This window comes from Cynocephalus volans, chromosome 7, assembly GCF_027409185.1.
Source record: "Cynocephalus volans isolate mCynVol1 chromosome 7, mCynVol1.pri, whole genome shotgun sequence".
Classification (NCBI taxonomy): Eukaryota; Metazoa; Chordata; class Mammalia; order Dermoptera; family Cynocephalidae; genus Cynocephalus; species Cynocephalus volans.
This window is the reverse complement of record NC_084466.1, coordinates 87,285,741-87,311,597: the sequence shown is the minus strand read 5'-3', so window position 1 is coordinate 87,311,597 and position 25,857 is coordinate 87,285,741. Positions and strand designations below refer to the sequence as shown.

The 25,857-nt window shown below is 37.3% G+C and overlaps 1 protein-coding gene across 1 annotated transcript in view; it reads right to left on the bottom strand.

Moving 5' to 3' along the window:
- The window catches only part of MICU2 (mitochondrial calcium uptake 2), a 120,978-nt gene that overhangs the window by 48,279 nt on the left and 46,842 nt on the right, over positions 1-25,857 (bottom strand). The window contains exons 3-4 of the mRNA XM_063102763.1: positions 10,186-10,217; positions 10,017-10,092 (exon numbers count right to left, since the gene is read on the bottom strand). Of these exons, the coding sequence (XP_062958833.1) occupies positions 10,017-10,092; positions 10,186-10,217 (108 nt within the window). The remainder of the gene's footprint in view (positions 1-10,016; positions 10,093-10,185; positions 10,218-25,857) is intronic.

Sequence of the window (25,857 nt, the reverse complement as noted above, 5' to 3'; positions counted from 1 at the left end):
GCAGTCAGATTTTATTTATTAAGGGACAAAGTCACTTGATCTGTTTCCTGTAAGTTCTCTAAAGGTAGGGAGAAGAGATGATGAATTTAACAAATATTTAAGAGGTACAAGCAGAAAGACTTCATATGTGATCACATGTGAAGGATGTGAGGGGCAGAGAGAGAGAAAGGGTGCCAAGACATTTCCTGGGTTTGGATGAGATGGTGAAGGGGTTGCTATCAGATGAAATCACGAATACAGAAGAAACTGGCTTAGGGGAAGATGCTGAGTGCAGTCTGAGATATGCTGCATTCAAGGTAACTGAAAGAGATCCCAAAGCAGGTATATACAGAAGTCTGAGGCTCAGGAGAGCAGCCTGAGCTGGAGATAAGCAGTAAGTGGAGGACAGGATTCTAGGAAGTACTAATGTTTAACAGGCAGGAAGAGAAAGAGAGCCAATGATGGAGAGAGAGGCACGAAGAGAACCAAGACAGTGTGGTTTCAGAGAGACCAAGAAGACTTGTGGCACATGGATTTGCCTGATAACAATAATGAGATCTTTTACTGACACTTGATCTTGGGCACTGTGCCAGAAGCTTTACATGTCATTCTCACTACAACCTAAAGTAGATACTGTTATCTCTATTTTACAGATGAAATAGGCTTTAGAGCCAGAGGCATGGAGAAGGGGACCGGACCCTCCTCCCACAACCAGGCACACTGCGCCAGTACCTCGGGGCCCACCCAGGGACCTGGAGAAGGGGACTGGACCCCTCTCCCACAACCAGGCACATGGTGCCAGTGCCTTGGGGCCTGCCCAGGGACCAGAGGCATGGAGAAGGGGACCAAACACACCCCACAACCAGGCATACTGCTAGTATCAAGGAGCATGCCAAAAACAGCACCTCCATGTGGGTGGCCTACCACAGCCACCACAATAACCATGGCTGCTGCAAAAGCGGCTAGATGCCACAGCCACCACGCAGATGGTCTGCCAACCACTGGAGTGCATTCACACAGGAAGGGTCACCAGCAGACACAAAGAAAAGACGAGGATATCTCTTTCCGCAAAACCCATTTCAGAGTGACAGAAGCATCTGCTCTATGATAATATTGGGGGACCTGATCACATCTCCCAGCATTGGACAGATCAGGCAACAAATTGACAGAGTAACCATTATTCTTTCAGAAGGAGAGAAGAAATCTAGGGCAATTAAAGGGGGGAGGGGGAGGAAATAGGGGAAGGGGAGAGGTTGGACAAGGGGCACAAAGAATAATTACGATTTGTAACAATATATATGCTAGTAATACTGATTTAATCAACAGATCTCAATGTTCAACCCCCAAAATATGTATAATCAATTTTGATTCAATAAAAAAAAAAAAAAAAATTTAAAAAAAAAGTAGCTTATAAACTACAGGCTACATGGGAATTGAGAGGCTCCAGATATTCAGACCACAAAACTTTCCCAACCTTGGGGACACTCCCTCCAGCTGTGGGATGGCAAAGCAGATGTGTTGCAGGAATGGAGATGGTGAAGGATCAGGGCTGAGACTCTAGTCAGAGTGGGAAAGAATCAAGTACAGGAAAGCCTAACTTAAGAGAAGCCAGCATTTGGACAACTGGTGAGACAGTCGATCTTATTTTGCCCTTTCATGATACAGTTGTCCCTCGGGATCTTTGGGGATACCAAACTCCATGGATGCTCAAGTCTTTTACATAAAACAGCACAGTATTTGCATCTAACCTATCCACATCTTCCTGTATACTTTAAATCATCTCTGGAGTACTTACAATACCTAATGCAATGCCTATACATCACTTCATTTGTGTGGATTCAGTGTAGCACTTGACGCACAGCAAATTCAAGTTTAGCTTTTTGGACTTTTTTCCCCGAATTTTTTCAATCTGCAGTTAGATGAATCTACAGATGCAGAACCCATGGATATGGAGGACGGACTGTATTTCTAACTATTCATAATTATGCAACAGTGCTATTCTGCCTCATCTTTTCCCAAAACTTGCTTAATTTTCTTGTCATCATTAAGCCATAACTTCTAGCCCTGATTTCCCTGCCAGTGCTTTATTAAAGAAGGCTGTTCTTTTATACACGCCTGTCTAAATGGTAGGAAGGTAAGTTTAATTTTCCTCCTGCAGCCACCTGGTGTATATTTTTTTATTCCTTCAGGTCTGACTCTGAAATGAATGCTATCTATATGACATATCCTTGTAGTCATTAATTATTTCTACTTCTTCTTAACCCCCCGCCCCCAATCATCTTCTTTCTTCTTTTTCTCATATGAATATCCTCATGTGTTTTGTTTAAGGGGGAAAAAACACCAAACTTCCTACTGTGGACTTCCATTTTCTGTTTATTTTTCCAGCAGTTCATCATTAAGGGCCTTCTCCCAATCATCATCCAGATACTGGGTTTTAATTCTCTTTCAAGAAATCCTGGAAATGTATAGAAATAAAGCCTACTTAAAAAAAAACAACCCTGGAAATGTATGATTAATGTCCCTGTTCATTCTGAGAATAAAAATAGTCTCCAGCTATACAAAGAACAGGGAGAGAGAACTATCCAATGGAGAAAAAGTGTGAACAGGCTGAATTTATGTCCTTGACAGAAAGATTATCTATCTCTGTAACTGACAGTTAAAGAAAATAAAAAAGTTACTATCTTTCTCAGTATCCTCTGAACACAAATGTCTATTTATTCTCCCGTATGGTACAGAAGCAGAGCTGGTAAAGAAATCCTTCCAGAGACCCGACTCCTGATTTCCAGATGTGATTATACTCTCACAGAATTCTGACACCGAGTAGGAGGAGGTGAGAATCCTAACCCCTCATCTGCCAATATGGAAAACTGCTCCACAAGTCTTGCTGCTGCAAGTAGAGACTCAATGAAGAGAACAGTGGTCTCAATTTCAAGAAGAGACTAAAGAGCATCTGCAGGTTTGTTTTTCTCCTGTCTGAAGAATCAAGATTTAATTAAATTGGAATAATTTTCTACCTTGCCTTCAAATCTCATTGCTGCTTTCAAAGCTCCCATTAACCATCTTTACATAATCTCTATCATACCTGCTATCTTCTTCATACCAAGAAAATGAAATGTCTGTTTACTGCTCTCTGAAATCCTAACTCCCTCATCATGCCCATGCCTTCAAAATATCACTTTGTCATTTGCCAGGTAGCCTCCCCACTTTCCTTAAAGTTTGTTAAATCTCACTTGTAAACCTCATAATCTCCTGTGAGATACAGAATTTCTTATTGCTCTCTTAGGATTGACCATTCAGCCCCTTCCTTCAAAGTCACCCCATCAGAATGATTTAACTGTCTGATTCCCAGGTTAGGTGCTTCTTGTCAAAGGACATAGAGAGGAAAATACAAGGATGGTAAGAAACACAGCATGAGAAAGTTCGGGGTCATGGAAGCCAAAAGAAGGACTATTTTGAGGTGAGTAGACAATAGTATCAAATACTGCTGGGGTCATGTAAGCCCCCATGTAGGAGACTACAAAATATCCAATAACAAGGAGGTCAGTGGTTGTCTTGACAAGAGCAGTGTCCAAGGGTGGGTGTCGGGCTGAAGAATGAATGGGAGGTGAGAAAGTGGACACAACACAAAACAGAAAGAGTTGAACTAGGAGAAGTATGGGGATTAGAACAGTACAGAGGTAGTAAGCAGGAGATGTACAGACAAAGGAGGAATTTTTTTCTAAAAAAAATAGAAAATTGATAAATTTACATAAGAGAGGAATGATTCGGTGGAGAGAAAGAGAATGGCGATGGTTAGGAAGTGGGAATAACATCAAAGCAGAAAAGTCTTGAGAAGGCAAGAGAAAAGGCCAGCAGCAAAGATGGAGAAACAGGCTTCTGTTATAAGGAAGAGAAATTCTACAGCAGCAGTAAAGATACAGGAGAGGGGCGCAGTTATAGGACGCATATGCAGTAGTGGACCTGGAGGCGAGTTCTTTCTTCCTTGATGTAAAGAAAAAAATGCCTTAAAAAGTTTACTGAATTCCTTTGTGCGTAGAATATAGTTCGCAATGAATTTACCTAATTATCTTTATGATTCTGAGTATAGAAAACATGATTCTAGATATAAATTCTTGTAATCAATAGTAGGGCAGTCCAACTTTAAAAAATGATGTTTTATGTTTAATACTGCCATAATTAGATTTATTTTCTTCAATTAAGTGACTTGAGTTTATAGGTAATGTACTTTGAAATAACTACACCACATTAAACATGACAATACACTGAGTAACCTTAATTTAAATAATATCTAGTTCAGAAAAAGAAAAAATATTCTATACAGTTGCAAGTCATTAACTATTAAGCTGATAAAATGCTGCTCACTAGCAGGCAGAACTTTCTTCTAGTATATCTTAGAAACAATTCATATCCAAAGAAATGTTCTGGGTGCTTAGCTCGGTTGGTTAGACTGGCAGTATTATAAGACCAAGGTCAAGGGTTTAGATCCCTGTACTGGCCAGCTGCTAAAACAAAAGGAAATGTTTTAATAAAAAAGAAATAAAAATTAGATGATGATAATTTTATTTTTTATTCAGATGTTGATAAACAGTTGATGCCTTATTTCCAAAATTTATGAAAGCATTACCAGTAAATCTAATTTTGTTGATATAATAGTACCAATCACTCCTAAATGAGAAGAAGGTCAATACAAATCACTGAAAAGATTTACCTGGAAAATATTTTTAAAAATATATAGTGTTTATACTTTCAATACACAGAAACACTAACTAAAATTGCAGAACACAAATACTCAAGGGACTCACTGAAACAGATCAGAAAAATTTGTAATTAGCATGAAATTAATTTTAGATGAGCATTTATTATGTTTTAGGCAGCATACAAGGCAACTAAGGATACAAAAAATGACCACACAAATTTTTCCTCTTTGAGAATTTATAGTTAAATTAGTGAAGATTAAAAATAGTACAGGGTAACAAAATGCAAAACACGAGACAGAGCAAGAACCCTGTTTAATGGTTTCATAGATTACTTTCATAGAGTAGGGTAGCTAATGGGTGGGAAGTTGCTTAACAGGTAATAGGAGTATGGATGGTATTCCAAATAAAGGAAAAAGGCAGCACTTAAAGTACTACCTACAGTTTGGAAGGTTAACGTAGGAACAAGGCTATAAAGGTACTTCTTTTCAGAAGTAAAGTATGCTTCTAAGGTCCTTGAAATGGGTCTCTCGTCAGTACTACAGATTAGTCTCGTATCGCTGAAATATTTTTTTTCTTAAAATAGTTTAAACTTTCTCTTTTCAGTTTTTATGAATTTTCCTTGAAAATAATTTTTAATAGAATTTCTAAAATCACATTTTATTTATATAGTGTTTTACACAAAAACTGAAGTAACTTACTCTCATTCTAGTATTCTGCCATCAAGTCAAAATGATTTCAGAACTCTCCCCACCCTTCCTTTACTTCAGAGAAAAAATCAAAGAATCATAAAATGACTGAGTTTATCCCCAAAGATTACTCATGTTTTCACAACTGCTAAATATCTTTCTTAAAATCTCAAAATGCATTCATAAAAGTATAAATCAGAGGACACAGCTTTGATCTAAATACTACGCTCCATGTATCTTGGGGAATGGTGCACTCACTCGCCACACTGCCCAACCAGAAACCTGGGCATCAAATTTGATTCCTTTTTCTTCCTCCCCTCTCACATGCAACCAGTCACCAAGTCCTATCAATTCTGTCACCAAAGTATTGATCCCATTTGTACTCTTCTCTCCATTTCCACTACCTCTTCTCCAGCACACGATCTCCTGCTGTTATTGCAAAAGCCTCCTAGTTGTCTCCTCTTCTGCCCCCTCTTCTATCCATTCACCACACAGCCACCAGAGTGATTTTCTAATCTGATTTGTCACTTAAAAAATTTTTTTTTTACTGAAACATATTGATTGTACATATTTATGGGGTACAGAGTTATATATCTCAATACGTGTATACAATGTGTGATCATCCATTTAAGGCCATCAGCATATTCATCATTGCAAAACTCAATTATTTCTACAAAGATGTGCACATTTGATCTCTCTTCTAGTTGTTTGGTAACATGCAGTAAAACATTGTTAATTATAGATTCTGAGGTCGACCGTACACCAATAAGAGTTATTTTTCCCATCTAGCTGTAATTTTATCTCCATTAACAAGCCTCTTACCCCACCCCTCCAGTATTACAGTTCTCTCTCTCCATTTAAAAGTACAAATTATTATTATTAGTTTTTTTGTTTTATTTTGTTCTCTTTTTTAGCTCCCATGTATGAGTGAGGATGTGATATTTCTCTTTCTGTGCCTGGCTTATTTCACCTAACATAATTTTTTCCAAGCTCATCCATGTTGCTGTGAATGGCAGAATTTCATTCTTTTTTTTATGGCTGAGTAGTATTACATTGTGTATATATATCACATTTTCTTTACTCAATCATCTGTCAATGGACATTTAGCTTGGTTCCATATCTTGGCTGTTGTGAATAGAGCTAAAATAAACATGGGAATGTAGGTATCCCTTCGACATGATGATTTCCACTCCTTTGGGTATATACCCAGCAGTGGGACTGCTGGATCATATGGCAGTTCTATCGGTAGTTGTTTGAGGAAACTCCTTCCTGTTTTCTATATGGCTACATTAATTTACAGTCCCACCAATAGTGTAGGACGGTTTCCCTTTCTCTGAGACCTGGCCAGCATTTGTTATTTTCTGTCTTTTTGATAACAGCTAGTCTAACTGGGGTGAGATGATATCTCAATGTGGTTTTGATTTGCATTTCCCTGATGATTAGTGATGTTGAGCATTTTTCATATATCTGTTGGCCATTTGTATATCTTCTTTTGAGAAATGTCTATTCAGCTCCCTTGCCCATTTTTTAATTGGGTTATGTATTTTTTCTCTATTGAGTTCCTCCCTTGTCAGATGTGTAGTTTGCAAATGTTGTCTCTTCACTCTGATGATTGTTTCCTTGCTGTGCAGAAGCTCTTCAGTTTGATAAAATTCCATTTGTTTACTTTTGCTTTTGTTGCCTGTGTTTTTTTGAGGTCTTATTCATAAAATCTTTGCCTAGTCCTATTTCTTGGAGCATTTCCTCTATGTTCTCTTCTAGAAGTTTTACAGTTGCAGGTCTCACATTTAAGTTTTTTATCCATTTTGAGTTGATCTTTGTACATGGTGAGAGATAGGGATCTAGTTTCATTCTTCTACACATGAATGTCCAGTTTTCCCAGGACCATTTATTGACGAGGATGTCCTTTCCCCAATGTAACTTTTTAGCACCTTTGTAAAAGATCAGTTGGCTTTAAGTACATGGTTTATTTCTAGGTTTTCCATTCTGTTCCATTGGTGTGTCTGTTTTTATGCCAGTACCATGCTGTTTTGGTTACTATTGCTTAATAGTATATTTTGAAGGCAGGTAGTACAATGCTTCTTGCTTTACTCTTTTTGCTCAGAATTGCTTTGGCTATTTGAGGTCTTCTGTTGTTCCACATAAATGTTAGGATTGCTTCTTCTACTTCTGTGATGAATGTCATTGGTATTTTGATAGGGATTACGTTGAATCTGTAACAGATCACTTTGGGTAGTATGGTCATTGTCACAACATTAATTCTACCAATACATGAGCATGGAGGGTCTTTCCAGTTTTTTGTGTCCTCTTTAATTTCCTTCATCAGTGTTTTGCAGTTTTCATTGTAGAGATCTTTCACCTCCTCAGTTAGATTTATTCCTAGGCATTTTATTTGATCTGTCACTTTCTTACTTACAGCTCTTCAATGGCAACCCATGTTCTCAGGATGAGGTATAAACTCTTAATATGTCCTATAAAGTAATATATGATTTGGCTCTGCTTACCTCTCAGGCTTACGTCCAACCGTCCTCAGCAGTCACTCCTTCCTTCTCCAAATAGTGTCTATTTATTTGGTTATATGTCCACATGCTGGTCTATGTTTTGTCGCTCCTGACAACCAATCTCCCACTCCTCCACTTCTACCCACACCTGTCCACTATCTCTCTGAAATTACCATTCCACAGTAAACATCTTTAACCTATTCACTGTATGCTTAATCTTGCCTCATCTGAAATCTGGTTCTCCACCAAGGATACTCGTACCCCTGCAGACTTCTCAAATGGAGGTGACTTATTTCTTCTACTCCAATGCTAATTCTAGAACTTTCTGAACCTCTTGTAAAAACCACTGCTTTTTTGAGGCTAATGCCACCTAGCTACACCACCTTCTGTTTATCTTCTTAGTGGTACCAAACTTCCCTCTCTTTATCTTTCATTTACTGAAGACTTCAGCACCTGGTTCACTGTCTTTCTCTCTACTCAAAGTATTCATTTTAGGTGACTTACGTATATATGACAATACCCTGTCTCAGATCTTTGATACCTTTCACTAAATTAACCTACTTCTAGATTCAGAATCTACTTCTATGATCATTCCCTGAAACCTGAAATCATCTGCAACTGCTTCAGCTCAGTAGTTGTAAATTCAGACACCTACTCTCTGACCACAGTTCTTTTCTGCTCTTGGACTCCCACTACATCTGTTTTTCAATCCCACTCATAGCTTTCTTTCTTAACCTTTCTACTTTCTTCTTCTCATCTCTTTTCCTGTTTTACTTTCTTCTCTATTATCCTGCTTAGACTCCATGGCTCATTAGTTAAAACCTCTCTTGCCCTTAACATTCTTAACTCCCTGCCAAAGACTTTCCTTATGTTCATTTGCCTAGCAAAATCCTAACTCTAATACAACTGTCCAACATTTATATTCCTACAGGTGGTCTGCAGGAGAATCATCACACAATTGTACCAATTGATGACTCTATTCTTTCATGACCTACAGTCTCTTCTGGTCCCTGAATGCTTCCCAGAAATCCTTCTGTGTTCTCTTTCCTTATCACAGAAGCTACAATAAACTTCTCCCATCTCCTTAAAGTTCATCCCTGCTACCTCCTACTTCATAAAGAAAATCAAGGCTACCTCAAACACCTGCCTCAAGTTCTTGCCACTAATTTGCAAATATCTGTAATAAAATACTCATCTATTCATCCTTTCCTCCTGACACAATGGAAAAGCTATCCTCCCTGTGGAATGCTGATCCTTCCACTGTGCTCTACAGACAGTCCCTTCTCTCACATTTTCCAGGATTTTGTCTTACTCATATTTCCTTTCTCATATTTTCTACCTCCTTCTCATCAACAAGAAATATGCTCAGATATTACCTTGGCCTTGTCTGCAGCCCAGCTACTATCCTCTGCTCATGCCAGGTCTCTCAAGTGGACCACAATTTTCTCATGTCTCCACTCACTTCTCAACTTTCTGCAACTTGGCTTCAGATCCTATCCCATTACGAATCTGTACTTGCCACTGTGTCAAACATTTCCTTCTGCTAAATATAACGGACAGTTCTCAGTCCTTAGCTTTCCCAGCCCCCTTACTTGTTTTTACATATTTGATAACTCCCTCTTTAACACCATCTTCTCTCAGCTTCTGTGATAACATCCTGTGACTTTCCTGCACTTCTCTGATTACTCTGCCGTAGCCTCTCACTCTTTTTTACTGTTTACAGCTCTACTCATGATGATAGCTACTGTTATTGCCTTTTTCCCATGTGCCAACCAGTGTGCCACGCTTCTGTCACCAGAGGAGAAAGCTGAGGTGTGAAGAGTCAAGCACTGCGGTCTCCTTCGTGGGCACTTCTTCCGGGCTGAGCCTTTAAATGGAGGTGCTCCTCTGTATCCTCCGAGGCCTCCTCATCTTTCTACGTCAGATACTCTGACTCATTCCCACTCCAGGCTTTAATTAGCATCGATGTTTTAATAATTTATCTGTAATTGCTCTGGGAGTAGAAGAAAGCTACTTCCTACTTAATGAGTATTTTATTATGTTTTAAAAACACCTATTAAATAACATGGTACAAATCTCATACCTTAATTCCTTAATAGAACTTCAGTTAAATAAAACACATACCTAGAAATTTAATAATAAATGAAAATTACCTTTATCACCAAGGTCTCTAAAAAAGGTTGAGCCACAACCAGCTCTCCGGATTCCTGCCAGTGCATCCTCGATATCCTTTGAATATACATATGAAGATCTTTCAATTTAACTCATAAAAGTTCATTTTGTATCTTACCAAAAACAAACAAATCCCCACATACTGCTTACCTTTTTTGTCAACTTCTTGACTAAAGTTTTACCTAAAGCAAAGAAGAAACATTATTTAGTATCCACATTCCTTGGTAAAACTACACTTGCACTAAAAAATTAATTAATTAAATAAATAAACAAAGAAATAAAAAATTAAAACAAACTAAATATAAAGGTTTGCAATTTTAGCCCATATTCTTAAACCAAAATTATGAGCCAGAGAATTCTAAGTCTAAACACAGGCACTGTAGTTTACTTAGAAAATATCTTTTGCAAGATATTTTCAGTTTCACTCACCCTATTTCATACATATGAAATCTTATAACCATCTTTGACTTACCTTAGTTGTCTGTATTATACATTAATTCTTGCCAAACATTCTTTCTTCACATGATTTTAAAAATCAGTCTCTTTTTACTTTCACTGATTAAAAAAAACAAAAACAAAAACAAAACCACAACCACATTCATGGTTTAGAAAGCTACCTATTATTGAACCCTGTAATGTCCTCTTAAGCTTACAGCTATCCAGTAAAATGTAAAGGCTAGCCAACATGACTGTTCATTCTGAAGTGATGCTAATCTTATTAGTTTTCTATAGGATAACAAAGATTTAAAATTCTTTCCTGTGTTCAGCTACCTTTTTACTGTCTACATCATTTTCCTCCTATTTACTATAATTTTAAAGCAATCAAATTCTTTCTTTTGTTGGGACTTATTCTGATGATAGCCACAAGCCATTTTATACATCTAGAACAATAATTAAAGACGTTTTATTTTGCTCTGATGTAAGTCATGTACATCACAAATTTCACTTCTTGCTCCCAAAATTACCTTATCTATGAAGTTCTTTTAGTATAATTACAGTCTGTGAAATTTTTCGTAATATTTAAAAAATAGGTCCTTTTAGATGTGTCTTTTCTGTAGTTTGGGCTACTTAATTTGGACTATAAATCCACTGGGGACAAATTTTATTTGGTGTTAATAAACTGTCAAGATTTCATTTTTACACTATCAGTCAAAACATTAGTTGTAAATATGACTATATTTTTTAGAAACACCTATGAGCATGTTTGTAAGCTTAAGTGTTACTATTTTGGGATAATTATTATTCATTGATAAACTATTAAGTGACAGCCAAGAACCAAGAACTCTAGATTCTAATGTTAGGTGCTATCATATTATGAGATCATGAAATAGATAAAGGTTACTATTTAATTTGCAAATCTAAATGTCTGTGTGAATGTGTATATAAAACTATGTAGTAATATAACACTAATAAACTTCAGAAAACTGTGTAATACATGTATTTTCCCTATCTTTACATATTCTATTAACTTAACAAAAGAAACTGATCATGGTTCATATGCCTTATAATGTTTGTCTTAAAGTTATGTCACAAATTATTTATTACCATGTGTACTTTTATTTTTAGACAATTAAGGTTAGTCTCATCAGTTTTTTTTAAAAAATACATTAATCTTATATTCAACTCAGTATTTTAGGAGGCAATAATTGGCATTTTGAAGGCAGAAAAGGGCCAAGAATTTGAGGTGGCAATATGAGTGGTTTCTAGGGGTTTCTTAGAAATGAGATTATTTCTAAGGGGTCTTATATCTGCCTGATAACTTAATTCTTTTTTGATATTTTAAAAGTCTTTGTGCTTAAGATCCTTCTATTTGAAAATGAATGAGGAAAGAAGGTAATGTTTGCTTCCCTGAAGCTAGAAGTCTGGCTGCCAAACAGCTAAGCTGATAAAATTCAATATCATGTGAATGAAATACAACAATAAAGCCATGAACTAACTGAATGACATAACACCAGAATTATAGGTAAGAAACGAACTGTAAAACCTACTGAGGCAGATTCCATATCTGTCTTACAGTTATGCAGGTCAGTGTGTAGTATTCAAATATTTGTTGAATAAATAACTGAATAAAATAATTTTAAAAGATTTCATAATATCTTCTTTTCCAGATCCCTGCCTTTTGCATAAGTTATTATCCCCATCTTACATAGAAAACAAATGAGCAAGAAGAATTAGGTCACAATATGGGTACTGGACGATTTATTTTCTCATACAGATTTTTCAAAAACAGGTGTTAGACTCCTTAAGTTCCACGAAATGAGTAATGAGAACCTGTGGACTACTTTCAATATTGAACAGAACTGAATAATTACACATGATATGATTACAGAGGCAGTTTTGTTGCTTTTGATTATAATTCAAAATGGTAACAATGGCTATTTAATGATCCTTATACAGGAGGAACATGATTATCAAAAAGGAAGAAACCATTACTTAGTAATGCAGCTTAACTTGTAAAAAAAACAATTTTTCAAATGGAATCAATGACTAAAAAATGATTTCAAAACCCAAAAAACAAAACCCTTACCAGTCAGCTGCCAAAACAAAACAAAACAAAAATGATAAAAAAAAATCTTTGTTTGTAAAAAGTCTGAAAGTTACTCTTACATAAAATTAATTTTTAGATAAAAAAAAAGACAAGGCCTATTCTCTCCAGCTTCCTCTTTCTCCTAAGTTAATGCACTTTTCTCTGAGTCTTTCAAACCCGGAACGCTCTTGTAGAATTTCTTCAGTGGATGGTTGTCTCGGCCAGGCGTGCAAAATATTATACCACTTGTTCATGGGCTGTATCAGGAAAGACACCAAAGCAGCAAAGTCAGAGTTCCATGATGTGACAGGCTATAGGAGAAGCCATGACCTTTGTTTTCCTGACAGCAATACAAGGTAGGGCCACCTTAAATATACCTAAGTATTTTCAGGTCACATTTTTCTATTTAAAGGTAAAATTCATCTGTAATTAGAAATCTAATTTTCCCTTATGGTTTTTCTGTTTTAAGGGGTCGGGGGGTGTGGGGGGAGAAGGCTCCTGCCTCTCTTTCTTTGGCTATTTCAACATTCCACACTTAAGAAATTCAGTCTTATTATTTTCACTGCTATTTTATTTTATATATATTCATGAAGCCACATACAGAAATAATAGAATGGGAGGAAAACTTAGCAAAAAAGGCAGATCTAGAGTTGAGGCTGGAATGTTTTATTGTACAAATATGAAAAATACATTGTGGGTTTTTTTTTCTTTTTCCTTTCTTTTTGCAGGAGGACCCAGAGATCTTCAAGCACTATGACAGAATTCTAGATCAGGAAGTAGAATGTTTTTAAAGGTCTCCAATTATTCCAGAGATTCCACCATTCGGTTTTCACTATTTACAGAGGACTTATAAAGTAAAAACCAGGAAGGCAGCTCAAAAATACTTAAATAAAACTGCATTTATACATATTAAGTGTTGTTACAGGTCAAATAAATCTTTGCATCTAAAGTTATTTGATAATCACAGTTATGAAAACACCACCAACAGTATATAATTCATTTTCATTTTGCTGGAGGTAAGCAGTCTTTTGACACATTAAAATCAGAATATACAGACATTTCCACCATTTCATATCTTTTTCATAAATATATGGAACAATGTGGCATCAATATTAGAATCAGTGTAAGACAGAGCTGGTTACTCCAATATTGGCTTTTATTCAGTCACAGCTATTATGGAAACCAAGGCAGAAAATGGTATATTAGCAAAACAGCTAAACTTCCTAATATCACTAAAAAAAAGTGGTAATGGGGGGGAAAAAAGAGGGCAAATTCAATGGTGCTATTTTCCTTCAACAAAGCATATGGCTTGTTTATTTTTGCTGGAATATTTAAATAGCGACTGCAAAGATATACTCTGGTTGTATTTTTTCTAGAGGAAGACAAATGGTGAGCCCCTAAAATGCCTAAAACTGTTTTCCTTGCCAACTTTGCTAAGTAGGGTCTTAAAATACATAAACTGTTTTTGAAGGGATAAGCAAGAAATGAGACCTTTTTTTTTCAACATCAAGCATTGTGAATTAACAAGAACAACATTATACACAATAATTTATTCAATTACAGTATTACAGATTAAAAACCGATCTAAAGGGGAAATACAGGGGCTAAGAGACTATATAATGTGGGGAAGAAGAGATAATGGAAAGCTTACCCAAATAAGAGCTACTTAAGCTAAGATCTGAAGGGCAGTATGAATGAGCTCAGAACACTGGAGTTAAAAGCATTCCAGGTAAGGGGAACAGCCTATATTAAAAGCATTCCAAGTAAGGGGAATGGCATGTCCATCAGTTCTGAGACAGCAAAGATTTGGAAGGTTCTAGGACCAGAGAGTAGGCCCTGCCAGTTGCTCCTACTGAGATGAGGAGAAGTTGAGTGCTGATGCTAGTAGTTTTGGTAGAGGCAATTGATGTAGTTCCTATCTAATGATTTCTATTTTCTCTGTGAATAGGTGGTCAGGTAATTTGTTAAGGAGTGTGGGAGAATGTGTAGGGATAGAGGCTTGCAGAAACTCAGAATGATGCATCTGAGATTGCCAGTATAAAGATATACAATTGATTTTTGTATAGTGATGCTGTATTCTATGACCCTGATAAACTCACTTATTACTTCTAGTAGGTTTATTATTTGTACAGAGTCGAATACAAGTAGTGAGAACAGACAGCTTGCCTAGTTCCTGATCTTAGGGGCGAAGCACTGACACTTTTATTATAAAGAATGATATTAGCAATTGGCTTTTTGTACATATGGCCTTTTATGACCTACTCTCCTAAGTCCTTAATGTTACTTCCATGCATGCTCTATGAGCTGAGGAAGTCACAAAGGTTCAAGGGGAGGGAATACCAGCTCCATCTCTTGATGAGGAGTGGCAAGGTTCTGGAAGAGCATGAGGGGCCAGAAATATTACTGCAGCCATTTTTGGAAATACAATCTGCTACAGCACCTTAACTGATTTATCTCCTTATATGTAATATTCTCCTTTTTGCTCTTCACCTAAGGAAATTCTATCCATTCTTCTCATACCCACTGTGAAGTCCTGTGTGATTGCTCCAGCCCTCACTGATCTCTCTGCTGAAACTTTATCACACTTAGGATAGTCTATTCCCAGTAACTCTCCCATAAAAACATTCTGTAGAGAACCTGAACACTAAAATCAACTCAAAATAGGTTAAAGACTTAAGTAAAATACCTGAAACTGTAAAATTACTAAGAGAAAATCTAGGTGAAAAACTACAGCAACTAGGTCTGGGCACAGACTTTATGAACTTGAGCCTGAAAGCACAAGAAAAAATAAACAAATGAAACTATATCAAAGTAGAAAGCTTCTCTGCACAGCAAAGGAAACAATCAACAGAGTGAAATGACAACCTACAGAGTAGGAGAACATTTTTGCTAACTAGGTATCCAACAAGGGATAAATATCCATAATATACAAGGAACTCAAACAATTATACAGTAAAAAGACAAATAACCCAATTTAAAAATGGGCGAAAGAGCTGAATGGACATTTTTCAAAGGAAGACATACAAATGGCCAACAGGTACATGAAAAAATGCTCAACATCACTAGTCATCAGGGAAATGAAAATTAAAACTATACTGAGTTACCACCTCACTCCAGTTAGACTGGCTATAATAAAAAAGGCAGTGAATAACAAATGTTGGCGAGAGTGTGGAGAGAATGGAATGTTCCTACACTGTTGGTGGGATTGTAAATTAGTAAAACCACTATGGAAAACAGTATGGAGGTTTCTCAAACAACTACAGATAGATCTTCCATGAAACTCAGCAATCCCACTTCTAGGTATATACCCAGAGGAATGGAAATCATCATGTCGAAGGGATACCTGCACTCCCAAGTTCATCGCAGCTCTGTTTACAATAGCCAAGACATGGAACCAACCTAAATGTCCATCGACTGGATGGCTGGATAAGGAAACTGTGGTATATATACACCATGGAATACTACTCTGCCATAAAAAAGAATAAAATTTTCCCATTTGCAACAACATGGATGAACCTAGAGAAACTTAGGCTGAGTGAAATAAGCAAAGCAGAGGGATACATACAGCATGTACTCACTCATATGTGGGAGCTAAGAGAGAAAGAAGGAAGGAAAGAAAGACCAGAGTAGCGTATTGGACTTGCAGAGGGAGAGAACATTTCTCGGGCTACAAAGTACAGTGTGGGGGAAAGGAGGAGGGGGGAGGGAGGTTGGGGATGGTTGGGTGGGGGGTCATGGGGTGCAAATGCAGTTTGTGGTAATGAGTATGCTGCCAGTGTGAATCTGGCCCTCACATCATGGGCACGAGGGGTGACAATCAGCTTTGTACCTCATGAATATGCATAACCAATTAAAAAAAAAGAAAACCTGAACAAAATGAGTGAAAAATCAGCCAAAAAAAGAAAACTCTGTTCCAAGACTCTTACACCAGACTGAATTCTATTAATAATAGTATCTGTTTTAGTCACTGTTATCCCCAAGGCCTAACACAGTGCCTGGACATGAGGTGAATCCAATAAAAATTTAATAAATCTATGGATTATAAGTTATTATTTCATTACATAAGAGTTTGTATTGATTGATGTATGTATTAATCTAATCAACAAACACTTATGCCAGGCACTGTGCTAGGCTGTGAACACAGAATGAAACGAGACAGACCCTGATGCTGTTAATCATTAACAGATGGACTGTGGATAAAGTAGGCACAGGTGTTATGTGTGCTGGAGGGTGTGGTGGGAGTAGAGCATCTGCAGTGCATTTAGGATAGCTGACTTGAGATGCCTCTGGCACTTCCCAGAGATGTCCAAAAGACAGGTAGATATATGGATCTGGTGGTTAGGTGAGTTGTCTGGTCTGGGGATACATATATGGAAATCATTGTTCAGAGAACAAGTGAATCACTGATGTGGACAAGATCATTAGGAGGAAGGTGAAAAATGAGAAGAGGATTGCTTGAAGATGTAACCTTAAGTAATAATTTCTAAGATAGGAATTAGTTTTATTCTTACAACTAGACAGAAAACTTTTTGAGGGTCCATATTTTATTTATTGCCTATATTTTGCCAGGGTATTTATTATGTGAAACACTTATCATGCATTAAACATCACACTGATCTGAGTTGCTTGATGTATCTACAAACCCCCATCAAAAAACCAGCTACGGGCCGAGCCCGTGGCGCACTCGGGAGAGTGCGGCGCTGGGAGCGCGGCGACGCTCCCACCGCGGGTTCGGATCCTATATAGGAATGGCCGGTGCGCTCACTGGCTGAGTACCGGTCATGAAAAAGACAAAAAAAAAAAAAAAAAAAAAAAAAAAAAAACCAGCTACCATAAAAGCAAGGAGTTAGAGCCTGTAACTTTTGCAGCAGCCTCCACTTTATAAACACACTATAGCATAATCTGGAATCTGAAGGAAATGCTTCAACTATAAAAGAAAGACGAGAGGTTGGTATGCTTTTGGCACTGAATAAATCTTTTAGGTTAATGTTTCTTCAAGCCACATTCCAAAATAGTATAAACTGGTGTTGGTAAATTACCTTTAAAAAATGAACAGTTAGAAGTTCTTTCAGTTCCTTATTAAAACAATCACAAAAATAAGCCAGAAGTCACATGTATATGAATACTAGAAAGAAGAATTCAAGAGAAGTCTTTATTTTATTTTTTTCTTATGAAATTGGCAAGCAAAATCATTTTAGAACTAAGTGCTTTATCTTGTTTTACTTTTTATTCATTATAAAGAAATCCCATAAAGTAGGATTAAACTGGATGGAATTTCAAAGAATCTCAAATTCAGAATTATTTTGCAGAGGCTATCAAAGAGTAATAACATGCTTTGGGTTTGAATTATGAAAATAATTTTATTTTAAAACTTTCATTCAATTACGGCTTTGCCTGTAACTCATCACTTCTTTTTAGTGATTCCTTTTTATACCATTCAGAGAGGAAAGAGTACTCTAGTGAAAGGAACAATGACTATGTTGATTGTAAGCAGAAGAACGCCTGAAGAATATAAGGAGAGAAGGGACGTGTCCTTCCTGAATATCCCTGGGAAGGGGCAGTCTATCTATAAGAATGAAAAGGATGGCCTGTGGGCTTTCAACCTGTTCTCCAAGTGGAAAATGCATACGCTCTAGTTGGGGGTTGGGGGTGGGTTGGTGATAAACCAGAGGACTAATAAGTTTTAAGTTATTTGCCATCTTGCAGTTTGACAACTAAGAAAATCCTTACTGGGCTCCATCCTGGGGGGTGGGGGGTGGGTTAGAGGTGTGTGTGTGTGTGTGTGTGTGTGTGTGTGCGCGCGCGCGTGCGCGTGTGTGTACAAGAAAGCACAGAGAGTAGAAAATGTTTATGTGTAGAGGATGATTGGAAAACTGGATCCTTCTGCATAGTCTTCAAATGCTGTGACAGCAGATGATGCTCATGGCCCTGGTCCACCCAGGTACTGATATTCTGCCCAACTGGATAAAGAGGTAGATGGGACTTCTTAATGAGTCCTTGGAGGCCTACATAGCTAATTTTTTTGAAAATGAATTTATCATCAACCTGTACTTTTAAAATTTAATACATAAAAACCAGCTGGCTCCTACATATCAGATCATTTTCCTGTTAGAATTGCACTAGATTAATGTTTCAATTTACCTACCTGCTTAGATCCACAATGAATTTCTAATAAGAAAAGCATATAAATTATCATGTTTTTGTTATTTTAGTGTCATTCTCCATTTACTTTTTTCTTAAGAATAATAATTTTAGCTTTTTTTTTTTTTTTTTTTTTGATGGTAAGGGGATCACAACCCTTGGCTCGGTGTTGTCCTCACCACACTCAGCCAGTGAGCACACCAGCCATCCCTATATAGGATCCGAACCCGTGGCCTCGGCACTACCAGCACCACACTCTCCCGAGTGAGCCACGGAGCCAGCCCAAGAATAATAATTTTAAAATGAATATTTTTCAATTAGGATCAAGAAGTGGAATTTTTTATAGCTTTATTATAATATATTTCATAACCCATAAAAATTCATCCATTTAAACCATATAGTTCAGTGGTTTTTAGTATTTTCACAGAGTTGTAAAACCATCACTATAATCTAATTTTGGGATATTTTCATCACTCCCTAAAGAACAAAAAAGCCATTAGTAGTCCCCCCTTTTCTCCTCCACCACTAATTCTACTTCCTGTCTCTGTGGATTTGCCTATTTTGGATATTTGATATAAATGGAACCACACAATATGTGGCCTTTTGTGCTTGACTTCTTTCACTTAGTATGATGTTCTCAAGGTTCATGCAAGTTGTTGTATATATCAGTACTTCATTTTTCTAAACAGCCAAATAATATTCCATTATATGGATACACCACATTCTGTTGACCCATTCATTTGTTGACGGACACTTTAGTTGTTTCTACTTTTTGGCTATTATGAATAATTTTGCCATGAGTATTTATGTGCAAGTTTTGTGTGGATGTATGTTTTTACTTCTCCTGAAGGTACACCTAAAAGTATAACTGCTGGGTCATATGGTAACTCTATGTTCAGCATTTTGAGGAACCGCTAAACTGTTTTCAAAAGCAGCTGCACCATTTTACATCCCATCAGCAACGTAGCAGGGTTCCAATTTCACCACATCCTTGTTCGTACTTTTTATTGTTTGTCAAAAACTGGTATTTAAACCCAACAAATTTGTAGCATTATAGGGTAAATGCTGGACACAGCCCTATTCCCCCCTCCCTGTGCATACCAGAGTTCCCCTTCCCCCCTGGGAGACTACCCCTGGCCAAGGTAGTTACCCAAGGAAAGGTACATCCCCTTTAAGACAAAGGGAGGGCTAGAGGAAGCAGGGACCCTAAGGAAATGAACAAGTACACTGGTTCCAGGAGAGTAGTGAGTAGATTAACTTATCTGCTCTGCCAGATCTCCTGCATGCTCTGAGTTATGTGAGCTGGGTGAGGGTCTGCACGTACGCCTGAAAATGATTTACACTCTGTACTCCATGGTAGCACGGATTTTCTGACCAATGGCTGCCTCAGTACCTCTCATAAGTGTAATAAACCAATGTCTCTACCTGTTGCACCACTGGGTGTTTCTTTCGAACAGGCAAACACTACACGAGTGCCCTCACAGATGTGGGGCTCCTGCATTACAAGCATCAACCTGAAACTAAGGGAAATTCAAAATAACCTGAAAACGCACTGGACTACATCAGACAGAGTACTGTCTCAGAGGTGCCCCCAAATGAATGTGACATCAAAAAACACTACTACAAACACAACTAATAAATTGTAGTAGGCATAAGCTGTAGTCAATTTAAAAAGCATTCGACAGACAAAGAAGCTTATTTAAAATGTAGCCTTTATGAGTATGGAGATGTAGCTGAGCCTAAACCTTGGATGGGCCAACAGTTTCTAGTTAGGACACTTAAAGCACAAGCAACCAAAGGAAAAAATAGATAAATTAAACTTCATCAAAATTAAAAACTTCTGTGCATCAAAGGACACTATCAAAGAAGTGAAAAGACACAGAATAGGAAAAAATATTTCCAGATTACATATCTAATAAAGGTCTAGTATTCAGAATATATGAAGAACTCTTAGAACTCAACAATAAAAAGATAAGCCAATTAAAAATGGGCAAAGGATATAAAAAGACATTTCTCCAAAGAAGACATATAAATGGCTAACAAACACATGAACAGATAGATGTTCAACACCATTAGTCATTAGAAAACCGCAGACCCAAACCACAATGAGATGAACCCTTTACACCCATTAGGATGGCTATAACAACAGAAACCAAAAACTAGAAAATAACAAGCATTGGGGGTGATAGGAAGAAAGCGGAACCCTCATACACTGCTGGCGGGATGTAAAATGGACAGCCCCTGCGGGAAACAGTTTGGCAGTTCCTCAAAGAGTTAAACATAGAAGTGCCATTCCACTCCTAGATACACCAAGAGAAGTGAAAACATACTTTTACACAAAAACTTTACATGAATGTTCAGAGAAGCACTATCCATGACAGCCAAAAAGTGGAAGCAATCATCAACAAATGAGCGCATCAACAAAACGTGGTATATCCATACAAAAGAGTATCATTCAGCCATTAAAAACTGAATAAATGCATGCCATGACATGATTAACCTTGAGAACATTATGCTAAGTAAAAGAAGCTGGACACAAAAGGACAAATACCATATGATTCCACATATATGAGGTACTTAGAATAGGCAAATCCACAGAGACAGAAGGCAGACTTGTGGTTGCCAAGAATTAAGGCGAGGGGAGATGGGAAGTGACAGCTAATGGGGTAGTTTCTTCCTGGCACGATGAAAATGTTCTGGAGTTAGTGCTGATGGTTGCATAATCTTGTGAATATACTAAAAACCACTGAATCATATAATTTAAATTGATGAATTTTGTGGTATGTGAATTATATCTCAATTTTAAACAAGTGTTTGGTTGGAGCAATTCAGTGAATTAATAATAATAAGCTAGCTAAGACTTGGCACATGCTGTGTGCTTAGGCATGTTCAAGCACTTCATATAAATTATGTTATCTAATGCTCAAAATAACCCTATAGACAGATACTATTCTTATTCCCACTTTATGGATAAGACTGAGACTTACAGAAGAGATTACTTGTTCTGGATCATTCAGCTGGTAAAAGGAGGTAGTCTAAAGCCCCAGTTTATGTCTTTGTACCACACACACAAAAATACAAATTTTAAAATGTCAGATGCTACAAGAGGGGAAAGTCAAATAGTAGAAAGAAATTTGGTGAATTCTTTGCCATGGTTTTGAGTTCATAAGAGACAGGTTTAAAAGATGTTTAAAGAAAATAGATGAAAAATGGGTTGAGAGCCTGAATTGAACCTTAATGCCTTTGGCTCTTCCTCTCATTCCAATAGGCTATCGCACAAGTACATTTTCTTTTAATTAATTTAATGATAGTAAGAAAGAAAATAAAAGAGTTTTCTACTTAAATGTAATGGTGTAAAACAATTTATTATTAAAAAATTGATGAGAAATTTTCCAGTTTAGGACTAGAAGTTAGAACATCTTGGGTTTTAACTTTGACAATATAGTTCAAAAGTCCTAAAATGTTTATATTTTATGACAACACTTCTAGAAAATTATGTCCTAAAACAGTCAGTTAATCAAAGATTTATAAAAAAGTATATTCAGCTTCTGGTAAAGATGGCGGAATACACAGTCCCCAGCATCACTCTCTCCCACAAATCAATCAATTTACAACTATAAAAAAGCAACAACAGCCAAGCTAGGGCCGCTAGAGCTCAGGGGAAGAGGAGGAGAGACCTACTGAGTGCATGAAGGTGGGAGAAACCAAGATGAGAGAAAGAAAAAACTGCTCTGACCATTTTGTGCTGTGGCTCCTTTAAGGCTGGAGCTGCTGAGCGCATGGAGCAGGAGCTGGCAAAAGCCACAGCTGTGCCCTTTGGAGGAAGTCGCTTGGAGGTGGCAGGGGAAAAGAGGGCCTTGGTGGCCCCTAGGCTAGAAAGACCACTAATAGGGTTCCCATGGACCCACACAGGAGTGAAAGCCACAACAACTGAAAAAAAGGAGCCACTCAGAGGCCAGTGAGTCATTGTAAGGGACCAGCACACAGCCTGTCCCATGGGAAGTGTTTGCAGCACAGGCAGTGGGGAAGACGGGTCCACCAGGGAGATACTGAGGCACAGCAAGAACAGCTGACTGGCACCCCAATCAGCAAAGGACCACTCAGAGGAGACTGGTCAGGAATCTAGAATTGCATGGGGTGCAGTTTGATGAAAAGACTCAGGCCCAGATCAGAGTTTCTATACAACTCAGGTGCACTGGGTCTCTGGAGAGCTAGAAGTACCTATAAAGTCAACTATTAAGACCTGAGCTGCACAAAAAGCCTTCCCTAGGGAATCAGCAACAAAGCAGCAATTTAGCTCAACCACAGAGCTCAAGTACTGGTTCCCACAGGAAGTTCCCCCATTTTAGAAGTAAGCAAAGGACAAAAAATTAGTTCTGGTTCAGGCACACCACCAGTGCCTTGGGGCTACCCAGGGTCCTGAGGCATGGATCCAGGAACCAGATCCCTGCCCCCACCAACCAGGCACACTGCCCGCACCAAGGAACATGCCAAAAACATCGCCTTCATGTGGGTTGCTCACCACAGCCACCACAATAAACCACAGCTGCTGCGAAAGCACCTAGACGTCACAACCACCATGCAGATGGTCCTCCAGCCACTGGAGTGCATTGACACAAGGAGAGTCACCAACAGAGACCAAAGAAAAGAAGAGGATGTCTCTCTTCACAAAGCCCATTCCAGAGTGACAGAAGAAGCATGTGCTCTACGATAATATTGGGACCTGAACACACCTCTCAGTATTGGACAGATCATCCAGGCAACAAATTAACAGAGTAACCATTACTCTTTCAGAACTAGAGAAGAAATCTAAGGTGATGGGAGGGGGAAAGGGGAGGGAGAGTGGGATAGAGAGAGATTAGACAAGGAAAATAAAGAATAAGTATGATTTGTAAGAACATATACACTAGTAATAAGGATCTGATCAACATATGTCAACGCTGAACCCCCAAAATATGTATAATCAATTATGATTCAATAAAAATTTTTTTAAAAAAGTATATTCACTACAGCATTTTCATAATAGTGAAAAAATTATAAACAACTTAAATGTTCTAACATTAGGAAACTATAATTAGGGCATATTAATAAAACAGTATTGTAGTCATAAAAATAATATTTTAGAAAAATATTTACTCACAAGGAAAACTGCTCATGATGCATTAAATAGAAAAAGTTAGGTTATAAAATACATAGTATATATATATATATATACACTATATGTTATGTATAGTATATATACTATATATTTATGTATGTAGTATATAAAGCATGGTCTTGAATTTGTAAAAAAAAAAAAAAAAAAAATTGTGTATGTAAACGTTGGTTATTTCTGAGTGGTGGTAACAGAATTCTGGCTGACTTTATTGTCCGCTCTATACTTTGTAATGTTTCAGCTTCTAAAATGAACATAGATTTTATAATAAAAAAGTATTAGTTCTTAATCTAGAACATTTAGTTGCTAATGTTTACCTGATGAGTATGGTTAAGATCTTAATATAGATTTTGTGAGTTGAAGGTTTTAATGTTTTAATTTTAATCATTTAATTGGGAATATTAATATTAACCCATACCTGTAGGTTTTCTCATGTTCTCTAATGTAATCATCCCAACAACACAAAGAGGTAGATACTACTATTCTATAGCTCTGGAAACAGACAGGAGAGGTCAGGTAGCTTCCCAAGGTCACAATGGGGCTTGTCAAGTGGTGGAGACAAGACTACCTCCCAGTCCTGTTTCACTCCAATATGCCACCCCTTGCCTCTATAACAATGATACATTATATCCCAAGGCACCTTAAATATTTCTCAAACTTGTTTAATGAAAACAATCGCTGGAGGTTGCTTGTTAAAATATAGTTAGGTAAGACAGACAGGTAGATGGAGGAGGTGTTATGGGTTGATTCTATGGCCCTATCTCAGACTTTGTGAATCAGAATCTCCCAGAACGGGGGAAAGATGAGACTTGAGATTTTTAACAAATGCCCCAAGCGAATTTACTATCGAGCAAGTCTGGAAAATTCTATGCTATCTTATTGATTAGAAAGAATGAAATGATACTCAATTTTATAGAGTAAGGAAACAATCTCAGAGAGATTAGGAGACTAACCCCAAATCAGATGGCTATATAATGGCAAAGACAATAACTATATATTTTAACTGCAATAATTTTTAAAGTTAAGATTTGTAGAATTTCAAAAGTCCAAGATGAAACCACAAAGACATGAGCTCATATGAGCTGACTTTATGAATAGGAACCCCAAAGCACAGACAATGAAAGAAAAATATAAACAGATGGGATTATATCAAACCAAAAAGCTTCTCCACAGCAAAAGAAACAACAGATTCAAAAAATAATCTACAGGGTTGGAGAAAATATTTCCAAACTATGCATCCAACAAGGGATTAACATCCAGAAAATACAAAGAATTCAAACAACTTAACAGTAAAAAAAAACAACCTGATTAAAAAATGGGCAAAGGAGCTGAATTTCTCAAAGGAAGATATAGAAATGGCCAACAGACACATTAAAAAATGTTCAACATCACTCAGCATCAGGGAAATGCAAATCAAAACCACACTGAAATATCATCTTACCCAGTTAGACTGCCTAATATCAAAAAGACAAAGAATAACAAACGCTGGCAAGGATACAAAGAGAATCCTTCTACACTGTTGTTGGGACTGTAAATTAGTGCAGCCATTATCAAAAACAGAATGGAGTTCCTCGAAAAACTACAGATAGAACTGTCATATGATGCAGCAATCCCACTGCTGGGTGTATGCTGAAAGGAATGGAGATCATCATGTTGAAGGGATACCTGTACTCCCATGTTTATTGCAGCTCTGTTTACAATACCTAAGAGTTGGAACTAACCTAAATGTATATCAAGGGATGACTGGAAAAGAAAAATGTGGTACCTACACACAATGGAATACTACTGTGCCATAAAAAAGAATGAAATCCTGCCGTTCGCAGCAACATGGATGAACTTGGAGAAAATTATGTTAAGTGAAATAAGTCAGGCACAAAAAGAGATATATTGCATGTCCTCATTCATAAGTGGGAGCTAAACAAAGAAAAAAAGGAAGAAAGAAAGATACAATAATCACAGTAATTCACTGAACTATCAAAAGGAGAACAGAACTAGGCCA